A 10148-nucleotide genomic window follows, 5' to 3' on the forward strand; every position below is an offset into this window, starting at 1 on the left:
AATCGGAAACGGTAACCTTGATCTGAAAATTAACTCATCAAACCATGAAGATCTTCTAAACCTAGATAAATCTAGCAATCTTAATATCCATTTGAACTGAAGAACAAACTCCAACGATTACAAAGGATACCTGACAGCAAAAAGTCGAGAGCGGAGTGACAACGAAGCGTGGAGGAGCAATGAGGATTAACTAATTGACCAGTTGAGAATCGAGATGAATGACGTAAGAGATCCATGAAAAGACAGAAGCTAGGCTTTGCTACTCACGAAAACCTTTATTGCCAGCGATACCGGCAATAATCGTGGATTCTCGCTGGGCCATTGGCGCCGGCATCGGCGCCCTCAGAGTGCAGAGCAAGTGAGATTGGCGCTAAAAATAAAGGATTCGATTGGTTGTAAATGACTGGATGAAGTGGGTTGAACCAAAATAAATCTTTGGTTCGTAAGAACGGGCCCCGATTTGATTTCAAGAGTTCGGCCCAAACTGGCAGTTCTGTTACTTGAAGTGATAAGCGAAGATATTTGTTGAGCCCGACATGTGATGGTGATCCTACTTTTAAGGTAACAAGGCCCACAACTTAACTGGTACTTTGGGCCCACCAATGACCCAGGTTTCTACTCCGCTATATTGTTGGTGCATTTAAGCCTCAACCTGACGGATTTTCATCCTCCTGTGCACTACACTTAAGAATCCAATCATAAAAGCTTGGCACTGGTGTCTTATCCCTTCAAGTGTTGGGTGGAGGGTTGAATTCTTAAGTGTGGTGTACTAGAAGCTAGTAAAATGAAATAGAGAGTGGCATCTTTTTATCCTTTCAAATCGAAGCTCTAGTCTGTGGGATGATTTGGTCTTGTTGATTTTTTATTGAAATATTCTAATGCTCTTTCATTCTCACCAAAAAAACAGACATTGTAAAGAAGGATGTACCCAATGCATGAGGCTCTAGCCACTATATGGTTTAGAGAAGGTCAGAATGTACTTAATGTATTTAAGTACCCAAACTTACCTTTGCTTTCGCAATTGGATTGTTTCCATACTCAAACTTGTGTCCACTTGGGCACAATGGAGTAGACCTTGTACCAATGGCATATCTCTCAAATATAACACAAAAAAGCCAAGAAACTTATGTATGAGATGAATATTGAACAATAGAGCGACACAACATAAGTAATGAAATTTATGGTAGGCAAAGTTTTATGACCCCGTGCTGGTGCAGAGACTACACGACCAAGCAGTGATCTTTAATCTTTTTTATTTATTTATTTTTTGATAAAAAGCACCAAATATATCTCTTTTTGCAAGCTGTAAAGTTTTAAGAGGGTATTTTGGGAATATAATAAAACCTATAAGGGTTTGTGAACCCTAGGTTGGTCGTTTTCCACTCACCGGGTGCCGGGTGGTGGTAGTAAAACTTTTTTCCAGAAAAGAACAGAGGGGAAGAGAGAGTTAAAAAAATTTCACCATACAAGGGATCATGCTCAGATGGGAAACAGTTATGATCCCTTAAAACCCTTGCGGCCTTGCTGAGAAGGAATTACCAAAAAAAAAGCCTTCCTGAGAAGGAACATACTCATAGGCCGGAAGCGAAAAACACAAGAGGAGGATGGCTTGCGCTGCTACAGCTTGCCGCCAGACTGGTTGCTGCAGAGATGAAGATGACGGAGAATTGGTGGCGTCGACAAAGAAGAAAGCTGAGGAGCCCATCATCAAGACCAATTCAGTTTCAACTGATACTGCTTCTTCCAATACTTCTAATTCAACTAATGCTTCTTCTTCTGAGGGGTCTGGGCATCGTCAGAGTCTCTGCGTCAAGTGCAAGACCGACGAAGCCCTCATCGGAGATGAAAGTCGCCTCTGCTTCGGATGCTTTCGTTCATCACTCTTTGGAAAGTTCAAGGTCACCGTCACCACGAAAGATTTGATTTCTCCCCTTGATAATGTCCTTGTCGCTTTCTCCGGTGGTCCTTCCTCCAGGTCTCTCTTTCTCTCTCTTGTTAATCTGTAGCAATACTTTTGAAGGTTATTAGGTGCCTTTTGTGAAAAACCACCACTAGTTATACCATTACAACCTAAATTAGAGAAGAAGACTTGTTCATCAGCATTTACAGTTCTAATTTCTAAGGGAAGAACTGTATTCTGATATGTTAAATGGGTGGGTTTCTTTCTTTACCTTTACTCACTTCGTAGATTACCTTTGTCAAGGGAACTACTTCTTAATTTATACGATTTGGAGCCTGGCTGAAATTGAGGTCTGAGATGCGATCTAATTGGTATTCGAATTTTGATATCGGATGTAGTGGCCATTTGATGGGATTATTCTGTAGATTGTGAAATATAGTTTGTGAAAAAACACTATTAGTTATTCCAGTACAACCTAAATTAGAGAAGAAGACATTGTTCATCAGCATTTACAGTTCTAATTTCGAAGGGAAGAACTGTATTCAGATATGCTAAATGGGTGGGTTTCTTTCTTTACCTCTAGCCACTTCTTAAATTACGTTTGTCAAGGGAACAACTTCTTAGTTTTTACAATTTGGAGGCTGACTGAAATGGAGGTCTGAGATGAGATCTAATTCGTATTCAGATTTTGATATCGGATGTAGTGGCCATTTGATGGGATGATTCTGTAGATGGTGAAATATAGTTTTACTGCGAATTTGAGTTTAATACTCTACTTGTTCATCATTAATCGTGATTGAGTTATGAACTTTTGGAATTCATGTTGACCATCGAACCCAGTTTTCTAATTCTGATGGAAAAACCACACTATCAAGAGTGCGTATAGAAAGCAAGATAATTCTTTTATTATATCAAGTTAATTGCAAACCTTCATAGCTCATGAGTGAACAGAGTCAATGATTTTATAGACCAGAAGCACCTCAATTGGAGCATTTAGGCCAAAAGAAGTTTTAGATTCAGATCTCTACTGATGATAGAAGGTTGGGAAAAAGGTGGTAATGTAGTCCTAGGTAGGACAAGTCCCACTAGGAGCCAGGGTACTAGGATCACTTAACAAAGCTGCTGGTTTGGGGCAGCTTAGGCTAATTAGGGCAGAATTAGGGTTAGGGTTAGGGTGTTGAGCTAGGGTTTTATTTGGTAATGATGGGCAGGTTTTTAGAAGTCTATTGGTGTAGGTTTGGATTGATTTGGATGAAGTTGGAAATCTAGGGTTTCGGGTTAGAGGCCGTATGAAAATGGACTGTTTGTGAGATCTAGGGTTTAGGGGTGGATTTTGGGAAAGGTGTTTATAGGGTATTAATGGGCAGGTCTAGGGGGTTATTTTGGTATAAAGAAGTTAGGGTTTGGGAAGGTTTTAAAATTCTGCAATTTAGGGCAGAATTGGATTTAGGGTTTTAATGGAGGTTAGGGTTTGATGGATGGAGGGGAGTTTGTACTAGGTCTAATGGAGGGGAATGGCTGGACAGATTAGAAGAAGAAGGTTTGTAATCAAATCTGAGATTGAAACTTACTGGATTTGCAGAGATCTTCAATGGTAGCAACTTTGAAGATGAACAATGGGGTCTCCCGATCTACAAGATGCAAGGAGATAAGTAGCAGCCCTCCCGATCTTCACAATGCAAGGAGTCGATTGGAGATCCACCAATCCCTTCAACCTTGATATTACTCACAAGGCACACTCACGATGGAGCAAAGGCAGCAACAAAGGCAGCAAGCATAAAGCTAATTTTTATTAATCAAGTTCGTGTACAATGCTGGCCTCCCTTACAAACTTATATAGAAGACTCAAAAATAGAATTAGACACTAAAAAAAAATGGCCTAACCTTATCCCTAATCTATTAGGCAACTTAAACTGACTAGGAAACTCAAATAGACTCAAAATAGAGCCCTAATGACTTAAAACAACTTAAACTACTTAAAATAAAGAAGATTCCCTAGTAGCCAATAGGATATAAGAACCTCTTAGCCAATAGGATCACTTCACTTAAATTAGACCAATTGAACCAATTGGATGCAACCAATTTAAACCGGTTCAATTAAAAACATAAAATAAAAACTAAGTACCAATTGGATGCAACCAATTTAAACCGGTTCAATTAAAAACATAAAATAAAAACTAAGTATTGGGCTAATCCCGTATGCAACCTATATACCCTTATTTCAGGCCCACTAAAGTGGCCTAATACATAGAAAACCCTTGGGAACAAAGGCCCAACATATATATATCCCAACCCTACATTTATTCCCAATGAAACAAGCCCTATTTGATGATTAATCTGCATCAAGTGGTGGACAAGAAAAAGGATCTACCTTAATCTAAGAAACAAGTCTATCAGCATCTGTAGGCTGTAGCATCATATCTAGGATTTTTTATATAGTCAATGGAAGGGTGAAGACCAGATCTGTTATGGCAATAGAAGGGTAAGAAGAATGTAACAATAGAAGGGATAGATGAATCTGAATATCAGAAACAAGTTGAACAAAACAAAGTCGTAGTAATCATTAATGGATGAAGTTTTGCTAATCTTCTTCAAAACACTCCTAATACATGCAATGTGCCAGCACATCCTTACTGGAAAATCCTATGTTAAATGAACTAGTACAGCAAATTCAGGAAATTGAGGAATAATAATCTGCAATTTGAGGTCACTAGACGCCTGTTGTTTCACAAACAACTGTTTATATATATGGCAGGTCATGAATGAGTATTCTTTTATCAATATTTCAAATTTCAGTTATTTTACTGTTTTACTATATTGCCTGAAGAAAATGATTTCTATTGTAGGGTGGCTTTACAATTTGTACATGAGCTGCAACAAAAAGCACAAAGGAATTTGGATGCTAGCAGAGACAAATCATTACCAGTGTTTGGTGTTGGAATTGCCTTTATTGATGAAAGTGCTATTTCTTCCATCCCTTCTCATGAATTTGGGCAAGCAATCCAAGATATCAGATCGATTGTGTCAAGTTTAGCTCCACCGGCAAAAGAGTTGTTCATTGCACCGATTGGAAATATTTTTTCTTTGGACTCCAATGATGGAATTGAGAGATTGAATGAGTTACTGTGTGCAATTAATGATGTAACTGGGAAAGAAGATCTTTTACGGTATCTACGTATGATATCCTTGCAGAAGGTTTGAGTCTTAGTTCACATTCATTTCTTAGTTTAGATGATGGTAATTTCAGCTTGTTTTTCATATAATATTATTGTTATCTTCTTCAGATTGCTTCTGAGCATGGATACAACAAACTGGTGCTAGGATCATGCGCATCAAGGATTGCTTGCCATGTCATTTCAGCAACTGTGAAGGTTTGTCACTATAATTACGTTATGAAGTATATTAACAGTGTTCCCCTCCCCTTTCAGCTATCTCCATATGTTTCTGGTCAATGTTCATCTCCCTTCTGTTTAGGATCCTAATCAGCTAGTTTGTACCCCAATAAATAGTATTATAACCTGCAAAATATGGAGTAATAATTGTATTTGGGAAACTAAATGTGTATGAAATGCATAGTAATCATGGTGCTTTGACGCCTAGGCAACACCTTAGCTGGCCAAAGCACCCAAGGCAAGTGCATCTCATGCCATATTTTCCAGCTATTTTAATCATATAGTGAGACATGATATCATCAGTTTTGCTTTTGGATTTTTGGTTGCATTGGCAAATAAGGCAAAAATAGACGAATGGGACCTCAAGGTAGGGTTGTCAAATTCCAACCTGAAATGATCGACTGATCGAAACTGACTCTTAAAAAAAACAAGGAACTAAAATGAGCTCTTACCGGTTCGCCTTCATTTTTTTGTAAATGGCCCAAACAGAAATAAAAACCGATCCAAACCCGATAAAAATCTGATGAAAAACCGGAAATTTTTTATAAGAACCAGTTTGTTTGCATTTTTTAAATAAATAAATATATATAACCTAACCGAACCGTAATGGTTCGGCTTTGGTTGGGCCCAGACGCCCAGTACATGAAACCAGACCGAACCGAACAATTGGCACCCCTACTTCAAGGGTGCCTTTCTCTTGACAACTATGTTTAAATGAATGCCTCAGTCCTGGCAGTATGATACTCTTCCATTTTCCTAGCATACTGGTTGGACTGCCAAGCCAGTTAAGTAAAAATCATGTGATAGTGAATTTCTTTTCACTTGGCTTTAACTTCTTCTGGCTTTGTTTCACATTCTTTTACTGGTTAACATTTCTTAGCTGTTATCCTTTACGAGTACTTAAATTAGCAGCCAAAAATGAATGCTTATTGATGTCAATCGGCATAATGCATTTTGTGCTGGTCAATTACAACAGAAGTACCCAAGCTCTTATGATTGTTTCTGTTTTCATCAGGGCCAAGGTTACTCTTTACCAGCAGATATACAGTATGTTGATGCAAGGTGGGAGGTTCCAGTGGTACTTCCTCTTCGGGACTGTCTTATACAGGAACTAAAAGTGCTGTGTCACCGTGAGAGGTTTGTAGTAGATACCTTTCATGTGGTAGGTTCATTGTTCACCTTTATGGTTGTGATGGTTGGAGCTCATTTTGGCAGGGCAGCTTGAAGACCCTGGAGCTGCTTGATGGTCCTCATTCTGGCATCAATGGTTTGGTGTCATCATTTGTTACTCTCTTGCAGGTTAAATGGTCTTGCTGTTTCTTTATCCTGTCTTCTGTTAGAAGCCCTTACATTCTCAATATCCTCACTGTTATCCCTAAAGAATGGCTTTTGAATTGCAGGAAGAGAATCCTTCCAGAGAGCCCACCATAGTAAGAACAGCAGAAAAGCTTACTCCATTTAATTTCAATAGGCTACCAGAAACCAATGACTCTAGCAATCATTTGTCTTTCCGAAGGCGTCACAAGAAGTTGAATTTCATACCAAATGAATCCAATCCATCAGAATTTTTCTGTCCAATCTGCAACAGCCCAATCAAGAATTCAGATCTGGAAAGTTTGAGAAGTAATCTTGGGCATTCTGAAACTAATGCTGATATTTTTTGGGCAAGCTGTTGTTCCAGTTGCCAATTTCAGATACTTCCAAAGGAGCCATCACCGATGGAGCATTTCTATTCACTTCTCCCAAAACCAGTGGTTGCTCGAGTGAGGGATGGCATCTGCTCTAACCAAGATTGGCTTAGGTAACATTTGACATCCAACTATTTATGTAGGTTATTTATTAATGAGTAACAGATGGGTAGGGGAGACAGTATTAGTTGACTGGATCTGACCAACTTTGGCTTTCTCTTGTTTACTTTCAGGGAGCAAATAAAGGATTGCTTGCTTTCAGATGACGAAGAAGGAAGCTGATTTTTTTCCTTTTTTTGGGTAACCAGGCCAGTCTATATATGATCTTACCATTAAGTAATTGGCACGAGGTTGCTTTAAGCCACTACACGCAGATTTTTCATCAGAAAGACTGCACCTGAAGATCCTTATGATCTCAGTTGGGTCAATTACCAAGATAGTCTGTTAATATGAACTGTGTTCTATATAAAAAATCACACCAAACTGGTGTTAACTAAGCCACTCAAGCATATTGAACTTCAGCTCAAGCCTGCCACAGCTACTCAAGCAGGAGTCTTTCTGATTGTTCTTGACAAAAAGTGGTGAGGCATCAGTATTTGACTATTTATACTTTCCTCCAGTCTTACAAGTTTTCAGCTTTTAGTCTAAAATATTTAAAGGCAAACAGCTGCTTTGTTTTTTTTGTTTTTTTTTTCTTTGGGGGGTTGGGGGGGGGGGCCTTGGGGGGTTTAAAAACTAACAACTGCTTTGTTTAATGGACTACTATGGTGGTGAAGTATTGACATCAAGTATGTTTATGCTATTTTGATCTGTCACAATACTTGGCCCAAATAAATATCAATTGAAGTTAATTATGTCTTTTAGAGGCCAAATCTAAGTAGTAATACAAATCAATGTGTGTTGCCATATTCGTATGTATGTTTAAAAAAGGTTTATGAGATGAAGTAACACTAGCTTGACAGGACTGAACATTATGACATGGTTGTCAAGTGGAATTGGCTGTGAATCAGCTGGAATTACGTAATGGGGCACATGTCCATGACTCCTAGTCTATGTTTTATGATTAGGATCCCCCCTAGTTTAACTTTACAGTGTTTACATAACATTCTATCAAACCTTCTAGTTAGGAAAAAATATATTTGGTTAGTATGATTTCCACTTTTGAAAGTAATTAAATGCCCGTCTCTCTTCAAAGTAATTGTTTATAACAGATAAATTATAAGCCACAGTAAAATCTAAAACTGAAATCCCCTCTTCAATCGTCTCTTCAAAACTGCATCTTCCATATACACCTTCATAACTTATACGATTTCTTTCAATATATCCATTTAGATCACCCTTTATAGTAATATTTTCTCATTGATTAAAATCTTGCACTAATCTGTCCACGTGTTCCCAAAATTGTTAACGTACTATGTTCATATCCAATCCTACTAGGGGTAAGTAAGCGTTAATTATTGACAACCTCTTTCAACACAAGTTGAATGCATATAATCCTATTTGTAAATATTTTAATATTTATTGTATCATTTTTTAAATCTTTATTCACTATTTTACACATTTCATTTCTATTACTTTTATCCCTCGAATACCAAAATTCAAAGTCGTCAAACTCTTTAGTTTTTTTTATCCTTCTAATTTGGTCTCTTGAAATTAGGTTATGTTAGTCCTTCTCCTCATAACATTTATCAATTTTAGACTTTGTTTACAAAGATTTAATGTTTCAAGATGCGAATTTAATTCTATGAAGGGAGAATGTTCTCTGTGCCACACGCTGGCTGCGTCCAGGCACATGGGCAGCTTGTGCAGGGGGCATGGTGGACATTGCGCCCACCCCCATGTGCCTGGGTGCGGCCTGCGCTGTGACAAAGAGAACAGCGCCCCATAATAGAAACTACAAAGTAGCTTTTATGTGTTTGCAATAAAGGTGCCTGTTTTTTAGCCTACTGGAGAGATGACAATGTGAACCTGATGTTTGGATTTAATCCACTTACTCATTTTTTGGGATTCCTCATTTGTCCTTACTAAGAAAGAAAGATTCCCATTAGTTGTTTTCGGGGTTTGATTGAGAGATTATATAAAAAAGGGGCAAAGAGAGCAGTTAGTTAAGAGGAGGCCGTGCGTAGTTGCATGATAAGAAGAGAAATAATGGTGGTGACATGTGGAATAATTATCACCTCCAATTTGTGGCACCTCTAATTGCTCCAATTCCTCTAATAGGGGGTACCTTGGGCAGTATTTTTGGGCAGGGGGTAGGATGGTCATTTTTGCCCCCATGTGAGGAATTGGAGGAAGTGGAGGGGGCAGCGAATTGGAGGGGATAACAATTCGTGAGATGTGAGAGTCGAAACTTGGAATTCCAGAGTAGGAAACTCCAGTCTTGTGAGAGAACTGTTGATGTTTCACTCTTCTGTCTCTCACTTTTTTTGGGGTAAAGTATTTTATTAAACTCTGTCTCTCTTTGGTATCGTTTTTTATTTTTATTTTGGTCTATTTTAAAAAAATATTATTAACATTCATTTTAATCAAAAAAAAAAATTTGTTTGGTAACTATTAAACACAATAGATTATAGAATGAAAAATAAGTTTGGTAACTACCTATGTGTAAATAAATTTTATAACATTTTCGAACAAGTGGACCCAAAGCACGTTTTTTTAGAGAAATTGGCCCAAAGCCCATATATATTTTAGTGATAGGTGAAGAAATTCTCTCATCACCCATCTTCTTTCCCAAATCAACTCTAAACTATAAATCTCCTGAAATACAACATCAATCTGTGTCGATTCAAATGGAATGGATTTCGTCTCCCTACAAACTGTGGATTTCGAAGGGTTTTCTTCCCTGTTTAAGGTTTCTTGCTTTTCTCTGCCATAGATCTCTCTAGCAAGGAGATCTCCCCCTCCCGTGGGGGGTTTGTTTTGTTTCATACGCCCTTGTGATTGGTGCTCTCAAGTTCATGGTCGCTTTTCTCTAAGCGATCCTAGTTCTCTGGTGACAATGGTGGTATGCTCTAGCATTATTCTCTCCTAGGATCGATTATTTCAAGTTCTGGGTTGCTATATTGCTTTCCTTTTTTCTGTTTCAAGTGATGTTTCTTCAATTCATTGGTTCGTCCGTGGCTTCTCTAGCCGCTCTTGTGCATGACTGAAACTCCGCTTTATGCATGT

General features: G+C 38.3%; 1 protein-coding gene across 1 annotated transcript; it reads left to right on the top strand.

The window, feature by feature from the left end:
* Positions 1-1551: 1551 nt before the first annotated feature.
* LOC122641067 (cytoplasmic tRNA 2-thiolation protein 2) lies at positions 1552-7644 on the top strand. The gene is made up of 7 exons (XM_043834386.1): positions 1552-1975; positions 4747-5095; positions 5185-5271; positions 6308-6429; positions 6513-6591; positions 6693-7093; positions 7214-7644. The coding sequence occupies exons 1-7, from the start codon at positions 1605-1607 to the stop codon at positions 7260-7262; spliced, it is 1458 nt and encodes a 485-aa protein (XP_043690321.1). The 5' UTR covers positions 1552-1604; the 3' UTR covers positions 7263-7644.
* The last annotated feature ends 2504 nt before the right edge of the window (positions 7645-10148 follow it).

This window comes from Telopea speciosissima, chromosome 9, assembly GCF_018873765.1.
Source record: "Telopea speciosissima isolate NSW1024214 ecotype Mountain lineage chromosome 9, Tspe_v1, whole genome shotgun sequence".
In the NCBI taxonomy this organism is placed as follows: domain Eukaryota; kingdom Viridiplantae; phylum Streptophyta; class Magnoliopsida; order Proteales; family Proteaceae; genus Telopea; species Telopea speciosissima.

Coding starts and splice junctions, on each gene's coding strand:
- LOC122641067 (XM_043834386.1), top strand. CDS start 1,605: ATGGCTTGCGCTGCTACAGCTTGCCGCCAGACTGGTTGCTGCAGAGAT. Junction 5,096..5,184: donor GTATGATATCCTTGCAGAAG/GTTTGAGTCTTA, acceptor TATCTTCTTCAG/ATTGCTTCTGAGCATGGATA. Junction 7,094..7,213: donor TCTAACCAAGATTGGCTTAG/GTAACATTTGAC, acceptor GTTTACTTTCAG/GGAGCAAATAAAGGATTGCT.